General features: G+C 37.0%; 1 protein-coding gene across 3 annotated transcripts in view; it reads left to right on the top strand.

Moving 5' to 3' along the window:
• FNDC3A (fibronectin type III domain containing 3A) overlaps positions 1–20,990 on the top strand; it is a 225,287-nt gene that overhangs the window by 156,596 nt on the left and 47,701 nt on the right. For all 3 annotated transcript variants that reach the window (XM_006762728.2, XM_006762730.2, XM_006762729.2), the window contains 6 exons: positions 3,456–3,693; positions 7,973–8,242; positions 8,647–8,705; positions 16,812–16,969; positions 19,069–19,128; positions 20,220–20,358. In XM_006762728.2, coding sequence (XP_006762791.1) covers positions 3,456–3,693; positions 7,973–8,242; positions 8,647–8,705; positions 16,812–16,969; positions 19,069–19,128; positions 20,220–20,358 — 924 coding nt within the window. The remainder of the gene's footprint in view (positions 1–3,455; positions 3,694–7,972; positions 8,243–8,646; positions 8,706–16,811; positions 16,970–19,068; positions 19,129–20,219; positions 20,359–20,990) is intronic.

The following is a 20,990-nucleotide window of genomic DNA, read 5'->3' as shown; positions in this document are numbered from 1 at the left end:
GGGCCAGGGCATTCATATGCAAAAGCCTCTGCACACAGTGTGGGTGGGGCAGGGTCTCAGGGAATCAACGGGGCAAAGCAAACAGCTATGGCTGATCCTCAGCCCTACCCAAAGAGGCCCCGGGTCTCATTTCCCGCAGTAAACGCTGCAACCACCTCTGAGAGAAAGCCGCCCTCAAGTTCCGCCTGCTGCCAGACAGTCCATTTTCTCCCCGTATGAGTCTGGTCCCCAGAGACTCACCCGGAACTGGAGTCAGGGCCGTGGGGAGCTTGAGACTCCCTCCCGATTGAAAAAGACAACCGCATCCTCAGTTGCCTGCCCTTTTCACATGTGCCTCCGTACCTCTGTACTTTACTTCCGCACCTCCTCTGAGTCTCAGTGTGCTTTTCTCTTTCCTTCTAGTTGTAGAATTTCCACTCAGCCAGCTTTCCTGTGGTTCGGGATGATGTCCGTTTTGTCATTTAGTTGTATTTTTGAAGTGGTTGTGCTAGGCAGCAATTTCTGGTGTGTGCGTATGCCGCCATCTTGGTTTCGACTCTATATCAGGATTTCTTAACCTTGGCACTATAGACATTGTAGTTCTGGTAATTTTTTGTTGTAGGGGTTTGTCTTATGTTTTATAGGGTATTTAGCATCATCCCTGGCATTTGGCCTATACCCAGTAGATGACAGTAGTACCCCCACCCCCAAATGGTGACAACCAAAAATATCTCCAGATACTGCCAAATGTCTGTGGGGCAAAATCACCTCTGGCTAGGAACCACTGGCTTTTATCATTTTTACCCCCAAGATTCTGTGGTGGCTCCCCATTTTGCTGAGAGTAAATGCTAAAGTCTAAGTCCTTAATAGCTAATACAGCCCTACCTGACCTGGGTTCTCCTTACTCCCTATCTCTTTGACCTCATTTGTTTCTGTCCTTTGTCCTCCTCCTTTAGGCTGATCCAGTCACTTCTACCATACTTTAAGGGCTTTTTTTTTTTTTAACTCTCCCCTCTACCCAGAACACTCGTCCAGATTTCTGCATAGCTAATTCCTTCAGTGTCTTCAAGTCTGTTCTCATTTTGCCAATAAGGCCTATTTTGATCACTCTATTTTATACTATAACTTGTCCCCTTCTAATTCACCCTTTTTAAAATGTTTTTATTGATTTTAGAGAGGAAGGTAGAGGGAGAGAGAGAGAGAAACATCAGTGATGAGAGAAAATCATCCATCTGCTGCCTCCTGCACACCCCACTCTGGGGATCAAGCCTGAACCCCAGGCATGTGGGGCAGGAATCAAACCATGACCCCCTGGTTCATGAGGTGACACTCAACAACTGAACCACACCAGCCAGGCTAATTCACCCTTTTTATTTCCATAGTATTTATCACTTTTCAACATGCTAAATAATTTACTTTCATTGTTCTCTTTGTCTGCCCCTCTGTGTATGAGCCCCCACAAAGACACGACACTAATGTTTTTTCTCTCCTAAATTATCAATGTTTTGTTTTATTCATAAACAAATACGTTTTGTAAATGAGTAGAGGAGGTAAAGTTAGAAGTAGATTTGGAAGACTAAATGAGATAGATCCATGTAGCTTTAGATTAAGGAAAAGCAAAGTGAAGAGGAAAGATACAGAAATGTATATATGAAGATAGGTTTTTAAGCATATCAGCCTAGCTAGAGTTAAGGGTTCAGGATTTGGTGTAGAAGAAAGACACAGCTAGGAAGATGGGTTATAGAGCCAGGTTGAATGCCAGGTCAAAGGATATGGACTTTAATCCTATCAGAAATGAGGTCATTTGAGATTTGTGAGTTAGAGAGTTGTTAAAGGTAATAACAGTATATTGTAACAGACCCTGTGGTTTGGCCACTTAAAATTCATTCTAAACTTCTTCTAATGCCCCTTTCTGTAAGTGAGAGGCTACGAAGCTATGAACAGTTTCCAGATTCTCTTCAGCTAGGACTTCAGATACAATTTTGTGTCCAGATATATACACTTGTCTGAGTTTGAATCCAGAACTGAGTTAATTAGGGAGAAAGATGGGATATTGAGGCATCCATTTTGCTGGAAGCAAAGCATTCCAATTCTAGAGCTAGTATATTTTTTAAAAAACACAGTGAATTTATTTGGTCTTCTAGACCTATATTCCAGGCAAGTCATCTCACACTTCAGCTGGGGGGGTGGGGGGAGGGAGGGGTAACTTAATGGACTATTTAATAGTAACTATCTTCTTTCTAAAGCAGTAATTTATTTTTACTTTAGGCTTATCTGTACCCCCAAATAAGTATGTTTTCTAATATATCTACCAAGCACATAATATGTCTATATATAAAATTTGCTATTTTTAAGCATAATAAAATTTGTTTTTCCTGAAAAATATCTGGATTTTCCTTTAAGTTAGCACTTTACATTTTAATTATTTTTTGTTTCCTTAGGAAAGGTATTATTAGACATTTTCTATACCTCAATAGTAACCAATTAAGTCTAAAGAGAGTAGAGACTTTTAATAGAGGGATTCCAATTTTTGAGATAAAGTCCTATATCCTTTTGACGTTTCCTATATGTCCTTGCTGCTTCAGTGAGGTTTAAAGGGAAAAGAATTCATCATTTAAAAAAATCCTTTCCCACAATTCCTTTTTTCTCATACTAGAATTATTTTAACAGCCAGAGTATACACTTCCTTTGCTTTGTGTATCATTCATCTCTTCTTCAGCTTCCAATTATTTATGTACCTAATTAATGTACACTAATGTGAATTGCATCATCATTCTAATCCAATACCTTTTTTTCTTTATAATGAAGGAAATTGAGTTTCAGGGACATTGTTTTCTAAACAAAATAAATGAGTATTGTTTCCAGGATTGGAAAAAAAAAAGGTCCTTTCCCACAATGTGGCCCCTATTTTAAAATGTGTAATTTCTAAGACTTTGAAGCCACAAATTATCTTCAGCTGTTAAAATTGTACTGGTCATGGTCATAAGAATTTTGTACCTGAATTCAATATATGGTTGAGCTTTAGGAGTCTGGATCCAGTTTTTTACCTATTTCTGTTTCGCAACGTCTTGTTTTCCCTCAACTCCTACCCATAATACAGTAAAGGAAAATAATTCATGACCCTATTGTGTCCAAACCAAAAATTCCCTTGAATCTCCCTTCATTTTTACCACATCACTAGATGCACGTAACACATTGGATAATATCTAATATCATAGCTCATTGTTTATATTATTATTTTGCTAATCTCGTTAGTGTTTTAAGATTTATATTGTATTATATAACAAAAACTACTTCATATTGTTCAATGCTAATTCATATATACTTAATGTATTTAAAGTCTTTTCAAATTGATTCTGTAATTTTTTTAAAATTAATTTTTAATGGTGTAAAAATTCTTACTCTAAAGTAACATATTTCAAAAAAATTGCTTACAGTTTATGGAAGAAACTTTTAATCTAATGTTTATTTTATAGGTTATTGAAGACAATGGTGTTCGAAGAGTTGTTGTGGTTCCTCAAGCACCAGAGTTTCATCCTGGTGGTCACACAGTCATACATCGTTCTCCTCATCCTCCTCTGCCAGGTTTCATTCCTGTCCCAACCATGATTCCCCCTCCACCACGCCATATGTACTCACCTGTGACTGGAGCTGGAGACATGGCAACACAGTATATGCCACAGTATCAATCTTCACAAGTATATGGAGATGTAGGTAAGACATTAAAAATATTCCTGTTTTATGGAGTTGGCTCTTCTCTGCTTGATATAATAGATGCCATTATATTATGTAAAAGAAACAAAAAATGATAACAGCATCACAATCATTTTCTGTTATCTAAGCACTAGGCTAAGTATTTCATCCTCGTGCTCATCCTTCAAGGCAGATGAATAAACAAAATCAAAGAGGGTAAGTAACATATATCATGTAGCAATATTTAGTGGGGACACATTCAAACAAGAGGTCCTCTCCTCTGTTAGGCTGACTAGGCTCTTTAAAAAATTTGCACCCAGGAATTACCACATCATTGTTAAATCCTGAAGGCTGTCATGCCACTAACCCAAGTTGCTAGGTTCTGTTGAGAGATTGAGGAAAAAAACAACAGTAAGACAAACATAACTTCTGCCCTCAAGGGAGTTAATAAATTGTTGGGAAGAATAGACAACCCTACACACAAAGTAGTTTTCTTATTTTTTCCTGTGGCTTGAAATACTGTCTATATACTGAGAGCTCTCAAATTTGTATCTTCACCAAAACCTCTTCTCTGAGCCACAAACTTATATTTCTGTCTTCTTGATAATTCCACTTAGATGCCCTCATACATCTCAGTTATACCATTTCTAAAACATAAAACATAAATCTAATCATGGAACCTGCTTTTCTAGGTCATCTTTATCTCATTATAGTACCACTGTCCATTTAATTTGCTCAAGTGAAAATCAGATGGTAAAATTTGATTCCTCCACATCATTTGGTATTAGTCTTATTTTTAGAAATTTCCCAAATCTACCTACTTTTTCTTAACTGCTACTCAGATCTAATCCACCATCACCTCTTGTCAGGGCAAGTGCAACATCATCTTCCCAGTTGGTTTTCTGCTGTTATTCTTGCCTCCAATTATCCAGGAGCAGCCAGAATAATCATTTAAAAGTATAAATCAGACTATTCTATTTTAATGACTTCCCTTTGCATTTAAAATAAAGTCCTAAACCCTTCCCCAGACCAGGATTTCTCCACCATCGTACTCTTGATGTTTGGGATGGGTGTTTGTTGTGGAGAACAGGACTTAACTTTGTTATTGCATGTTTAGCAGAATCTCTGCCTTCTACCCACTAGATACCAGTAGTACTCTACTACAACCCTCACCTCACCTTAACCAGTTGTGACAACTAAAAATATCTCCAGACATTGCCAAATGACCCCTAGGAGCCAAAATTGGCCCTAGTTGCAACCATTGCCCTGGACAAAGCTTTGTCCTGTGGCTTCTGATTGCCATTTCTCTCTTGTCCCCACCAGCCCCCTTCAGTTTTTCAAAACCTCCAAGCTTTTCTTGCCTCAGAGCCTCCACACATGGTTTTCTCTCCACCAGGAATGCTCTTCCCCCTTTTCTTTGGAAAGCTTCTTTTTTTTTTCCCCTTTAGATTTTATCTTTCAGTGAATCCATCCATGACCTTGCCTTATCAGTCTCTAGCACTGAAATCTGTTTGTTTCTTTCACAGAACTGAGCACAATTTGAATTTTTTGTATGACTTTCTCCCTTACTTGACTATAAATCCCTTAAAAACTGAATCTGCTTTATTCATCACTGTTTCCCTTGCAGTTAGGTAGCAGAACCTGTCATTTATGCTTAGTAAATCTGAAGAAGATATAACTCTAAATACAAAATTTAAAATATGTAATACAGCCTGTAAGTAGTAGATACAATCTATTTTTCAAACTTATTTTTATTGCCCAATTAATGCATATTGAATCTGTAAGTCTGGATTGGGTTCCTACATTTCTAGCAAACTCCCAGGTGAGACTCATGGAATATTCTAATGAATATACTTTTGAGTAGCAAGAGTTTTTTGTTTTAATGATTTTTAGAGAGCAGAAGAGGGGGAAGACAGAGGGACATCCATGTGAGAGAGAAACATCTATTGTTTGCATCCCGCATGCTCCCCGACCAGGGATAGAACCTGCCATTTGGGTATTTGCCCTGACTGGGAATTGAACCCACCATCTTTTAGTATATAGGATGATGCTCCAACCACCTGGCCCACACTGGCCAGGGCTTGAGTAGCAACAGTTTATATTACAAATCAGTCTCTTCTATTTTTCTACTGCTAATTATGACTCAGTTTTTTTAAATGTGTTTGAGAGAATTTAAGAAAAATTAGGTGTTGCAGTTACTACGGTTTTGCATTGTTAAAAACCATTCTTATTCAAAGGGGATATACATTAGACTAAATGTGATTCGCAGGGGCGTGAAGGAAAGTGAAGCATACAAACCCATGAAGAGTATAAATCTTAAAAACAAGCTACCTGGTGGTGGAAGACGAGAGCCATATTGTATATGAGGTTGTAAGCCAAAGAATTTACCACTGAATCTTAATAACAGACAATTCATTTTATAACCCATAGCTGTTTCCATGATCCTTTTCCATATTTTGTATAGATTCCCAAAGTGGTACTTAATCCAACATTTCACAGTTAACAACTACCATTATTGATCCTGAACTTTGCTAGACACTGTGCTGATACATGGATTATATCACTTAAGCCTCAATAAAATTCTGCAAAAAGCAGATAAAGAAACTGAGACTCAGTAATGTTAAGTAATTTTTGCCTGGCCCCTGCTAGTTCATTGTTGAAGATTTTAACCCTATAAGATCTTTTTTATAGTAAAGTTCCTGTTCTTCTACTACATATTCTTTGTAGTCCCCTCCCCCCTCCACCATGGCTGTTTTATTATTTTATTTATATTGAGTAATAAATAAAATATAAAGGCATTTGGAAAACTACATTTTGAAAGTACATACTAATTACAGTTTCTGTGTTTTTTCTTTTTTTATTGAGGTATAATTTATGTAACAAAATCTACCACTTTAAAATGTACAATTCAATGGTTTTTAGTATATTCACTATATATCATATTCACTACTGCTATCTAATTCCTGAACATTTCTGTCATCACAAAAAGAAACTGTGTATTAACAGTCAGTTCCATTTTCCTTTACCCTATCTCCTAATCTACTTTCTATCTCTATGTATTTTCCTATTCTAGATATTTCCTATAAGTGTACACACAATATGTATATTTGATATAAATGTTTATGCAATGTGTAGCATATTGTGTAGCATATTCTTCACTTAACATTTTTTTCAAGGTTTATATATTTCAAGTTTGTAGCATGACTAGTACTCCATTCCTTAATATTCTTAAAATACTCCATTATGTGGATATAATTTTATTTACCCATTGTAGCTAAGTGATTAGAGCACTGGCCCATGCACCAAAGGGTCACAGGTTCAATTCCTGGCAAGGGACACATACCTAGTTGCAGGTTCAATCCCTGGCCCGGTCCTGGCACATGCTGGAGGCAGCCAGTCGATGTGTATCTCTCACATCGATATTTCTCTCTCCTCTTTCTTTCTCCTCTGTCCCTCCCTTCTACTCTTTTTCTAAAAATCAGTGGAAAAAATATTCTCTGGTGAGGATCAATAGAACAAAAAAATGAATATTATACTAAATTTGTTAGAGCATTGATAAATTAAAACTTGACTGATATTTTTGTGACTTTGTTTTAAAATGTTATTTTTACAGATTTTAAATTTAAAATAAAAATAATCTGAGGACAGTTGCTTTAACAGTATCGAGTATATTAATTTTATTATATTGTTGTGTGACTTTTATTTGAAATAATACATTTTTAAAAATCATAACCTTGAATTTACAATATCCAAAAATTCTATTAGTAAACAATCCACTCATTTCTTTTTGCTAACTCCTAAAACTTTATTTTTTAGTGATGATTTGCTTTTTGAATCATAAGGGAATTTAAATTGAGGCAGGTGGTGGTTGGTGGTTTTCTTTTACCTATTTTATATGTTTGAAGTTAAAAGAGATGCTAAGAGTAATGGGTACAAAAGAGTAAAAGAAAAAGAACTGTCCACAGCTCAATTCAGGTCTTATTCCCCATCTGTGATAATCATAGCATACCACTATGCTATTTCTGTAAAGAGTAACAGTTACTTGGGAAGAGTTGAAGGAAAGGAATGTCTCTGTAAATTTATTTTATATATATATATAAAATCAAGTCATAAAACTTGCTTTTGTCAGTTGGAGAAACAAAAATAGGTTTTGTTTTCTGGTTTTTTTGCAAAATTATTCTTTGAAATATTTTGTTTTATATAATTATGATAGATTTATTTCCTGTTCTTTTCTCGTTCCATAAATGTATTTGGAGAAAGTGACCTTGTAAATGTCTTTTTATTTTTTATTTTTTCATAGATGCTCACTCTACACATGGAAGGTCCAACTTTAGAGATGAAAGATCTAGTAAAACTTATGAACGTTTGCAGAAAAAATTAAAGGATCGCCAAGGAACACAAAAAGATAAAATGAGTAGTCCACCATCATCACCCCAGAAATGCCCTTCTCCCATAAGTGAACATAATGGACTTATTAAAGGGCAGAATGCTAGTGGGGTAAACACAGGATTAGCAAAGAACAAGTCAGGAAAAGGTAAAGGTGGTGCACAAATGGATACAGAAATCGAAGGTAACTATTTAAAATACTCAGATATTCTTTTTGGTATTATTTCTCCTCAATATTTAACTTAGTAAAAGTATATTCTAACCTTTTGGTCATTTAGTCATGCTCCAAATGTCATGTTTTCTACAGAGAACAAGTATTTTTTACAACTATGAATAAAAATATACTTTCTATATATAAATCTTATTGACTAGTTTGTGTGTGTATTATAATTAGTAATCATGGTTAAAATGGAAATAGAAACTGAAGCAGAAGAATCCTGGAGAGCCACAAGCTACTAAGAATGAACTAAGAAGTAAACGGTAGAAAGTAAAAATCGCAAATAATAATCTATTTTACAAGACATATTGTGTTGGAATGGGATGATTTGATTTAAGCCCATTTTTTAATTTTCAAAAAATATTTTTTAGAAAAAGATGAAGAAACTAAAGCCTTTGAAGCACTTCTTTCCAACATTGTCAAACCGGTGGTAAGTATTTCGTTTATTTTCTTTACATTTATATTTACTATGTTCATAGAGGATTTTGGTATATTTTGATTTAAGCCTTACTTCATACTTAATTCTATATGAGGAATATGAGGTCAATTATGAATCAATATGGGTCTGACAGGAGAGAAAAGTTATCAGTGAAGCAGAATATTCAAACAAGAATTCATTTTTTTAAAACAAGGATTTATATATGCTATTGAAAATCATTTGGACCAGGCAAAGATTAATAAAGAATGTAGATACAACTAATTACCAAGTTTTAAAAAAACTATACATGTGATTTCCATATCCTATCTAATAAAGAGGGAATATGCTAATTGACCCTCATGCTGCAAGGATGGCGGCACTCACAGCCAATAAGGAGGGAATATGCTAATTGACTGTCCCGCCCTCAAAGATAGCAGCACCCACCACCAATAAGGAGGGAATATGCTAACTGACTACTCCACCCTCAAAGGTGGCCGGCACCCACAGCCACGAGATGGCGGTGTCCACTTAAATCAAAATATACCAAAATCCTCTATGAACATAGTCACCCCCACTGGGATGGCAGGTGCTCTGCACACCTGCCTCCGGAGACCCAGAGTCCCCTCAGGCCCCCTGCCGCCCAGGGCAGGCCTGAGGCACAGGCAAGCTTTGGATGGCGGCTCCCCAACTGCCCAGGGCTGCCTGAGGCACAGGTAACCAGGGCCTGCTGAGGCTTGCACTGCTGGCAGTGGTAGCAGCAGAGGTGTGATGGGGCGTTGCCTTCCCCTGATCGCTGGGTCACCTCCTGCCCCTGAGGGATCCCAGACTGTGAGAGGGGGCAGGCCAGGCTGAGGGGACCCCCCATCCAGTGCATGAATTTTCATGCACCGAGTCTCTAGTAAAATATATCCAACTAACTCCAGATACAAAAATAGTTAAATAATATCAAACTGTACAAGAAAATGAATGTTCCTCAATCCTTTATAAGTGTAGGTATATTAGAAGAAATCAACAAAGGGTATGTCAGGAGAAATGGCTACCTATAATTTTCTGCATGTTTTTTAGATAGCCTAATAGAAAAAAAACTTGCATCAAATATAAGAAAATTTGCATCAGATTAACAATAAGTGAAGTCCTCATACAGTGATATTTTTTTAAACCCATTAAGACCCTAAAGACTTGTTCACTAGTAATCAAGAGAAATATAAATTTAACTTCTATGAAACTGTGTAGTTCTCTTTCTCAATAAAAAGCTATACGAACAAAAATGTGTGAACAACTATATGTTAACAAACTGGACAACCTGAGCAAAATGGACAATCCTAAAAATTCCTAAAAATAGGTAATCTTCCAAAACTGAATCAGGAAGAATCAGAAAACCTGAATAACAACTGATGAAATAGAAGCAGTAATCAAAAAATTCCCAGCAAACAAAAGCCTTGGTCTGGACAGCTTCACAGGAGAGTTTTAACAAACTTCAAAGAACGACTATCACCTATCCTCCTCAAACTATTCCAAAAAATCCAAGAGGAAGGAACACTTCTATGCTGTTTTTATGAGGCCAGCATTATCCTAATTCCAAAATCAGATAAAGACATTACAAAGAAAGAGAATTACAGGCCAGTTATCTGTTGAACATAGATGCTAAAATCCTGAACAAAGTATTAGCAGAATGGATCCAGCAATATATTAAAAAGATCAGGCACCATGACCAAGTGGGATTTATTCTGGGGATGCAAAGCTGTTAAATTATTTGCAAATCAATGAATGTGATACATAAACAAAAGACAAAAATCACATGATCTTTCAATATGTGCAGAAAAAGCATTTACAAAATCTAACACCCATTTTTAATAAAAACTCTCAGCAAAGTGGGAATAGAGGTATCTCCACCCCTCAACATAAAAAGGTCATATATGACAAATCTATAGCCAACATCACACTCAATGGGCAAAACTGAAACCATTTCCCCTAAGAATAGGAACAAGACAGGGATGTCCGCTTTCACCACTCTTATTCAACATAGTACTAAAAGTCCTAGCCACAGTGATCAGAAACAAGAAGAAATAAAAGGCATCCAAATTGTAAAGGAGGAAGTAAAATTCTCATTCACAGATGACATCAGTATTGTACATAGAAAACCTTAAAGATTCCACCAAAAAACTAGATTTTATAAATGAATTTAGCAATGTAGCAGAATACAAAGTTAACACCCAAAAATCAATGGCATTTTTATATACCAATAATGAATTAGCAGAAAGAGAAACTAAAAAAGCAATCCCATTACTATTGCAACAAAAAATAAGATACTAAGGAATAAACTTAAGCAGGGAGGTAAAAGATTTGTACTTAAAAAACTACAGGTCATTGAAAAAAGAGATAGAGGAAGATATAAACAAGTCGAAGAATATACCATGTTTATGGATTGATAGAATCAACATCATTAAAATGTCCATAGTACCTAAAGCATTCTACAGATTCAGTGAAATCCTTATTAAAATACCAAAAGCTTATTTCACAGACCTAGAATAAATATTCCAAAAATTTATACGTAATCAAAAAAGACCCCAAATAGCCACAGAAATCTTGAGAAAGAACTATGTTGGAGGAATCACAATACCAGATATCAAGTTATACTATAAAACCAGTGTAATTAAAACAGCCTGGTATTGGCACAAGAATAGGCATATAGTTCAATGCAACAGAACAGAAACCCCAGAAATTAACCCAAGCCATTACACTCAATTAGTATTTGATAAAGGAGACAAGACCATACAATGGAGTCAAGACAATCTCCTCAATAAATGGTGTTGGGAAAATTGGACATATAAATGCAAAAAAATGAAACTAGACCACCAACTGACACCATTCGCAAGAATAAACTCAAAATGGACAAAAGACTTTAAGTGTAAGTTGTAAAACCATAAAAATTCTAAAGGAAACCATAGGCAGCAAAATCTCAGACATCTCCCATAGCAATATGTTTGCCATACATCTCCTAGAGCAAAGGAAGCTAAGATGAAAATAAACAAATTGGGCTACATCAAAATAAAGAGTTTCTGCTCAGCCAAAGAAACCATCAACAAGATGAAAAAGGAGCCCACTTCTCCAAAGTTGATATACAGATGGCTAAGAGACATGAAAAATTGCTCAAGGTCACTGATCATCAGAGAGATGCAAATTAAAAGGACAATGAGTTATCACCTTATACCTGTCAGTATGGCTCCCATCAACAAATGACAAGTGCTGGCAAGGATATGGAGAAAAGGAAACCCTAGTGCACTGCTGGTGGGAACCCTAGTACACTGCAGCCACTTTGGAAAACAGTTTTGAGTTTCCTCAAAAAATTAAATATGGAACTGTCATTTGACCCAATGATCCCACTTCTAGGAATATATCCTAAAAGACCCAAAACACCAATCAGAAAAAATGTATGTACCCCTATGATCATAGCAGTGCAGTTTACAATAGCTAAGACTTAACAGCCCAATGTCCATCAGTAAATCTATAATAACAAAAGCGTAATATGCAAATCGACCTAACGACTGAACAACAGAATGACTGTCCGGATGAACTTCCAGACAACCATGCTATGACATGCACTGGTGCCAGGCCAGCCAAGGCAGGTGTAATGTAATTGGTTGGGTGACCCCGCCATCACCCCACGATCGCCCACAGAGGGAAGCCCAGGCTATCTAGCTGGCAGCTCTGTGGCAGGTGGGTGGGGCCTCCCTGTGCAGGGCGACCCATCTGGGGGCTCCACAATCAATTGCCCCACAGAGGGAGGCCCAGGCCAGCCAAGCAATCACACCCTTTGCCTGTCACCCACAGAGGGAAGCAACCAGTGCTGGGGGGCGGGGGTGGGCAGCACCGCACAGATGGCAAGCAGTGGCAGTGACAGGGGCAGGGCCAGTTGCCCACAGCTGGGGGAAAATCAATGGCAGCGGCGGGGGCAGGGTCAGCTGCCAGCAGCCGGGGGAAGGAAAGCCCCAATAGGCCCTGATCATTGGCAAGGCCTAGGGACCCTACCTGAGGGGTCCCGGATTGCAAGAGGGCACAGGCCAGCCTGAGGGACACCCGCCTCCCTCCCTCACCCACCCCTACATTCCCCCCTCTCCCCAACACAAATTTCATGCACCAGGCCTCTAGTGAATAGATAAAAAAGCTGTGATACATTTACACCAAGGAATACTATGCAACAATAAAAGAGAAGGATCTCTTACCCTTTGAGATAGCATGAATGGACCAGGAGAGTATTATGCTAAGCAAAATAAGCCAATAATAGAAAGACAAGTATCACATGATTTCACTCATATGTGGAGTTTAACAAACAAAATAAACTGATGAACAAAATATATCCAGAGTCATAGAAACATGGAACAGACTGAGGAATCTCAGAGGAAAGGTGGGAGTGGGTGGGTGGGAAGAGATCAGCCAAAGAACTTGTATGCATATATGCATAACCCATGGACACAGTCAGTAGGGTGATGATGGCCTGGGTGGGAGGATCGAGGTGGGTTAGAAGAGGTCAATTGGCGGGGTGGGAGGAAAGAAGGGGACCTATGTAATACTTGCAGCACTACAGATTTTTTTTAAAAAGGAAAAAAATTGTATGTTCCAGCACTAATATTAACAAAAATAAAACAAAGGAATGCATAGATAAATTAGTATGTTTCTACTGGCCAGAATGATATAGCCACTTAAAAATATGGTTTTGGCCCTGGCCGGTGTAACTTGGTTGGTTGAGCATCATCTCGGCACTGAAAGGTCACCAGTTCAATTCCTGGTCAGGGCACATGCCCAGTTTGCGGGTTTGGTCCCCTTTGTGAGAAAACTAATCTATGTTTCTCTCTCACATTGATGTTTCTTTTTCTCCCTCCCCCTCTCTCTCAAAAATCACTAATATATATATATATATATTTGTATATTTGAAGACTGCAAAAACTTAGAACAATGCTTTTGTAAGGAAAAGTGCTGGGGATCAGACTATTTGGACTTCATGATTACAGCCATATGAAGAAAAGCCTTTGAAAAAATTAGAGTAAGACTAGAAGAGAAAACCAAAATATCACAATAGTTCATATTACTAGTCTTTTCCTTTCTCTGTTTTTTTAAGAGTTATGACTTCATTTCATTTGAAAAGCAGCTAACAAGTGCCAGTGACTAATTGAATCCCAATATTTTATAACTAATATGGTAAAATCTGTAAGTAACACATAAATGTAGAGAGTGAAAATAAATTTCTTTTTACCCACTTGCTCAATTTAATCATGCTTAACAGTTTGGAATTCCTTCCAGTACTATTTCAGTTTATTTGTATGTGTCTATCCAGCAAAATGTAAATTTTTTCTTTTGTCTCTTTATGAAAAAGGGGTTATACCAGCCGTGGGCGAACTACGGCCCGCGGGCCGGATCTGGCCTGTTTGAAATGAATAAAACTTAAAAAAAAAAAAAAGACCATACCCTTTTATGTAATGATGTTTACTTTGAATTTATATTAGTTCACAAAAACACTCCATCCATGCTTTTGTTCCGGCCTTCTGGTCCAGTATAAGAACCCATTGTGGCCCTCGAGTCAAAAAGTTTGCCCACCCCTGGGTTATACTGTACCCTATTGCTTGTGGCGAGCACTGTTATGCCTTAGCAATCTTTCTGTTACTACATTACTCTTTGAAGAGCTGCATAGTTATCCATGTGGTCATTTCATCAAAATATTTATCACCATGACAATCAAAATATGTATTGCGCCCTTGCTATATGCCAATAAATTAAAAACAAATATACAAATCATGTGTGGTTATAAAAAGTGCTACTACAGAAATAGGGTGATACGATAAGTTACTGGGAAAAGGGGAGTTATTTAAATAGAACAATCAGAAAAGCTTTCTCTGAGCCTCTGAAGAGTTACAAAAGGCACAAACGTTGGAAGGAATAGGAAAGGGAGAGCAGAAATAAGCATGGCAAGCTTGCCAGATAGAAAAAAAAAACCATTAGCATTTATTAAACACTGATAAAAGTAATTTTTGGTGTCCAAAAGAAAAAACTCTACCTGTGCCCCGCCACCTCCAAAAAAATCCATGGAAAAATATTTTGTGCTAAGTTATCTAAGAAATTCTTTGCTCTAACTTTTGTACAAGGATGGTTGTTACTCATAACACTTTCTCCACAAAGGGCTACCTTTTCATTTTACCCCATTTTAGGAAGTTTTGAGTAAGACAGTCACTAATCTAATAGGCTACTATGGTCTTGTTTCTTTTGACAACCCTAAATAATAGATTTGGGTGCTATAATTTTCCTTCTGATTTGTTCTCTCTTACGAATTGAGCTGTATGTATACATATAAATTAATGTAAACAGAATTATTTCATAATAACAGCTAACATAAGTTTCCTAGTGTCAGACTCTGTCCAAAGTACTTTGAATACACATATACATTACTTTCTTTAATTTCTACAACAACCCTCTGTACAATTTTCCCTATTTTACAGATGAGGCAAGAGTTGTTTTAATAAGTAGTATTAAAGCTGAGATTGAAATTCAGGCATTATTCTTCTAAGATCTAGATATATCCAAATTAGATGAACTTTAAAAGTAATTTGATAGCCTTAATAGAATTATTTGAATGATATAATAACTAGTGCTAGAAGCATTTCTCATTATATAATACTAAAAGTATAATTTTTGAGGCAAATAAAGCTTGAAACAATTTTTTAAAAGAATTTCTTGCCCAATATTATGGGGAAGAGGTAATTAATAAAACAATAGCCCTCCCTGTATCATAAAACATAAAGTAATGCTGATGGTTTTGTTTTGCTTTACTTTGTTTTAAGGGTTTTTTTTAACAGTTTGGGTAGCTATGCCTTTATTAAATCATTTAGAATACCAAATTAAATTTATTCATTTACTTAATCATTCCACAAATACGTGATCATTTACAAAATGTGAGATAGAAGCTGTAGATAGAATGGAAAGCAAAAGGCAGGCATGGCCTCTGCCCTCAGAACTGCAGTTAATAGAGTAAGCATCACACAGTAAATATAAAACTGTATCTATGAGGTGTCACAACAAAGAAAGTACTATAAGAATCTATATATATAAAAGCCTAAGCAACCATCTGACTGGTAGCTATGAGGCGCAGTAACCACCAGGGGTCAGACACTCAATTCAGGAACTGCCGAGATGTGTTGACTTGGCAGCGGCAGTTCTTGGGTGACACATCCGGAACCAGAGAGAGGGAGCCCAATTCCGGGGTGTGTCACCCAAGAACCGTCCTCTCGCAATCTGGGACCCCTTTGGGGGATGTTGGAGAGCTGGTTTTGGCCCAGTTCCCAGGCCGAGGGACCCCACTGGTGTACGAATCCATGCACTGGGCCTCTGATAATAGGGGGACTAGAGCTTGACAGGGATGTCAAACAAAGGTCCCTAAGGAAGGATGATTGAACCAAAATTTAAAGAAAAAGTAGTGGTCGGGCGCTATGGACAGTGGGAGAGTGTGGGGATAGTATTGCAAACAACCAGCATTTGAAAAGAACTGAAATGTGACACATTTGAGGAACCAAAATAAAAGAAGAAAAGCTCAATCATTGTGACTCAAGTGTAGTGTATGCGGGAGATTATCAAGCTAGTCTCAGCCTTAGATGTGCACTCAGGAGTTGAGTGACCTGGGATATTTGTTAATCTTTTTCTTCCATAAAATGTTGCATGATGAGGATGCATGTAGATCCTCACATGTGAGGATGTAGATCCTCACATGCTGGTGGATAAAAAGTGGTATCTTGTTTTAGTTAACATGTACTTAATTATGATGCAGTTACACATAATTTCATATATTACCCATTTATATTTATGAGTCTTTGGACAGTCCATGTTCTTTCCTCATTTTCCTCTTGAGTTTTTCATCTTTTTCTTTTGGTCTTTAAACTTTTGTTTAACCCACCTGCCCATTCAGAATAAATTATATCTCATCTACAAATGAATAGGTTTCTATTTGAAATCCATTGTATCTAAGTAGACACATGTATATATTTTATTTAATCTTGAAACACTATTATATTTTTCACTGTTCGTTGTGTACGTTACAGTTGCTTCCTAGAGCTTTTAAATATTGTGTTTTTGCAGGCCTCAGACATCCAGGCAAGAACAGTAGTACTTACCTGGTCACCTCCTTCCAGCTTCATTAACGGCGAAACAGATGAGACTACTGTACCAGAGCTCTATGGTTATGAAATTCTGGTCTCAAGTACTGGAAAAGATGGGAAATATAGAAGTGTATATGTGTAGGTATTTGTTATATCTTACTCCCTCCCATTATATAAGTTGTGGTTTATCATAAGGAGCTTAATACTACCTTTGTTCTACTTTTCTCTTTTCATGCTTTTATTTTGAACTATAAATTGAGCAGTGATAGTGATTTCAATGTAAATAGTCCAAATGCTGGATGGTACACACAGGGAAAGCCCTTGCTTTCACTGACCACCTTTTTTATTTTTCAGTAGGTTCCCTAACAGATGGTTCACTATTCACATATTCCTGAGACATAAATATAAATTGTAATATGTAGAAGCCAGGACCAAAAATGAGAACTCTTAGATTACAAACTCATGAAATATGGTAATGCTCCTCTGAAGAGTTAGATTTAATTCTTATTTGTATAAGCTCATGTCCTATTGCAAAATGAATTTAGTGCCATTATTCCTCATTTGTATGTTGGTTTATTAATAATCGTAATTTGGAAACCTATCATAGTTCTCTTTTCTTGCTGCAAAGTGTATTTATTATACATTAAGTAGCCTTAGAAAGGTCAGTGGCTAAAATTGTAACATTTTTAATTGACTAGTTGTAAAATAAATTATTTTTCTGCTCTGCTGGTGTGGCTCAGTGGTTAAATGTTGACCTATGAACCAGGAGGTCATGGTCAGGGCACATGCCTGGATTGTAGGCTCAATCCCCAGTAAGAGTGGTTGGTGTGTGTGTGTTGGGGGGGAGAGGAAAAGGAGGGCACAGGAGGCAGCCTCTCTAATCATTGAATTTTCTATCCCTCTCCCTTCCTCTCTAAAATCAATAAAAATATATTTTAAAAAATAAAATAATAAATTATTTTTCTGTCCTTAGTCATATAGAAATTGCTTATTCTAGTGAAAAAATAGAGTAAAGTTGATTATTAGCTATAATTTAAGCACCAGAAAGATTATAAATGAGGTTGGTTAGTCATTCAAATGATCAATACAGAATACTGGATACATCAGCCTTTTGTGTGTTTTTTCCAAAAATAGCTAGTATAGGGAAGAAAGGAAAGTGAAATTACCCCAATAATTATCATCTAGTAACATAAGATTATAAAAATGTTGTCTCCTATCTCTCTTGAAACTTCCTTGTGTTTGTTCTATTCATTTTTCTTAAAAGAGACAAACCTATCTACCTTTATCCCCTTTTTACACCCTATCTAAGGGGATAAAGGACCATCAACATAAAGGGAGTTTTTGTGTGCTACTGGTCGTCTATAACTAGCTATGGTTGCTTTTTAATAGGTTTTATCTCCATTTGCAGCCTGACAAGAGAGAACAGAAGGGAAATTAGTCACTTCCTTTACCCTCCATTAAGGTCTCTCTCTGAGAATGCTGCTGTAACTGCCCTATTCATTAAAATGTATTTTCACCAATGAGACCTATTTGTTTTTTTCTCATAATATTTACTGGTTTTGACTTGAGAAACAAGGTAGCTGGAAAACAGGGAGGAAGGGATTGCAGAAGTCCAAAAAGTGGAGAGGAGAGAAACTTGGATGAAGGAAATGGAGCAGAGAACAGTGAATTTTTTTTTTTTTTTAAGAAATAGAAAAGAGGCTGGTTTGTTGGCTACATACCAAGTAATAGTTGTATGAAATGATTATTTTAAGAAGATGAGTATTGTTGTGTTTAAAAATGTCATAGTGGCTATGGGAAATGCTTTACTTTAAATTGCGATTATTGCTTTTTCTTATCTACTCATTAAACTGTAACATTTTAAAGTTTCACGTTATATTCTAATAAAATGCAATAGTGGCAGACTCCATGTAAAAATTTGGTTGTTTTATTTCAGTATTACATGTGTTATTTCTCATTTCAACTATGTGCAAAATGGATTTTTAAATAATATAAAATGGTTCTATATCTTGATTTGCTTACCACACTTATTTTATAGTAGTATGCAGGTACATACTTAAGTTAGGCACATATCCTAATTAAAGAAATTCCATATTAGGGGAATTTGAATATGATCACAGGTTGTAAAGTAAGAAGCAGAATAATTTTATAAAGTACCTACAGTGTACATAATGCATACATATCCTCCAGAAATGCTTTATTTGCCAGACAATGAAATATTACCTTTTTTCCCCCAGAGGAGAAGAAACAAGTGTCACTTTAAATGATCTCAAACCAGCAACGGAATACCATGCAAAGTAAGAAACCTCCTACATGTAGCTTTTCTATGATAGAACATAGGTAGTGTTATTTTTAATAATTTTCTTAAAAATCTAGAATGTAATTTAATTATTCACTTTGTATTAAAAACATGAACTTTCATAAGGCTTTTTTGGCACAATTATCAATACTTTCCCACAAAAGTAGAACATTTTAACTAGGTTGTTATATTGAAGGATTAGTTACCCTGTTTGTAGCACATAAGGATTGGAATAAATACACAGTTAATATATATAATATGTCTACAATATCTGGTTTAGCACTAGGAATTGTCCCAGCTTTTGAAATTTTTATAAAACAGAATCAAATAATATGTGACTTATACTTATGTATCTTTATTACATCTTTTTTTGGAATGAGTTTGAGATACTAAAATTCTTACAATTTCACATTTAATTGGGGTAACTTAGAAACTGTTTTACTCTGCATAGGTCTTCCATTGTGATTTACCAAAATTATAGACTCCAAGGACTTCCCTGGTTGGGGCTGAGTATAATGCATTTACTTAGTCATCTCCATTTTGAAAAAGAACATTTGTGATAGGATTATTCCTATTAAACTGTTAAATTAAATCTTCAGTTCTACTTCCTATGGATGAACACAATGTATTGTCTAACCTAGAATTCTTCAAACTGTGGATTGCAGCCATTATTGGATCGTGTAATTAATGTTATTGGGTTATATTCAGCATTTAAAAAAATTAAATGTTATCAAATGGAATGGAAGAGTATCAGTATATGTATAACTCTATTTAAGGATATTGTTTTGGGATATTGTTTTGCACATGTGTACACACACTAGTATTAGTGTGCCTGTGGACAATACATATTGCACAGACAGTTATGTCACAATTTAAAATGTATTTTTTACTTTTGGTTTGCAGTAAAAAAAGGTAAAAGCCACTGGTCTTTTTTTTTTTCTTTTTAATGGCCACCCTTTTAATGTGCATATTTTCTTAATAAACCGTTTAGAGGGGAACTTTCTAATTTGCAAGTGCTTAAAGGTGATGCTATTGAAGGGCTGTTTGCAATGATTCTGCAGGATAAAACTATTTATTTTATCACTGTAGAGTCCAGGCCGAATACAATTGTATAAAGGGAACTCCTTCAGAAACTGAAAGCTTTACCACCTTGAGCTGTGAACCTGACATACCTAATCCACCAAGGATAGCAAATCGGACCAAAAATTCACTCACTTTGCAATGGAAGGTAAGAATATTCTCTGGAGTATTTCCAACTGGATGTTTATTTCCTTTTTTCCCTGAGTAGTATTTCAATTATTTTTGTAGACAAAAACATCTTTAAGCTAACCTGCTCTTTACATATCTATATATATAAAAAGCCAGCAACTGGAATGACCAGTTGCTATAATGCCCACTGCAGCCAGTGAACCAGCCTGATCAGGGAGTGAGGCCAGCCAGCCAGCCTCCCATGGCCTCTTCCCTCAGCCAGTCCCGCCCCTGATCAGACTCTCCCACTCTGATCAAGGACAGGGCAGCCAGTCAACCTCTCCGAGGCCCTTCCCCCTGGCTGGTCCCACCCCCAATGGGCCACAACCACCCCAACTGGCACGCAGCCCCTCCCTCAGGCCAGCCCCACTCCTGATTGCCCCCTCTACCCCAATACAGGGTGGGGGCGACTGGCTAACCTCCTTCAACCCCTCTCCTCCAGCCTGCCTTCCTCCCGAAGGACCCCCACCACCCCAGTCGGCCTGCGGCCCTTCCCCGCAGACAGCTCCGTCCCTAATAGGCCCCCCCACTCTGATCAGGGGCAGGACCAGCTGGCCAACTACCCATGTCTCCTCCCCCAGGCCACTGGCCCCCAAACAGCCCCTCCCACCC

Source organism: Myotis davidii, unplaced genomic scaffold, assembly GCF_000327345.1.
Source record: "Myotis davidii unplaced genomic scaffold, ASM32734v1 scaffold679, whole genome shotgun sequence".
NCBI lineage: Eukaryota > Metazoa > Chordata > Mammalia > Chiroptera > Vespertilionidae > Myotis > Myotis davidii.
The sequence above is the reverse complement of the archived record's forward strand: the minus strand, read 5'-3'. Positions and strand labels throughout refer to the sequence as shown.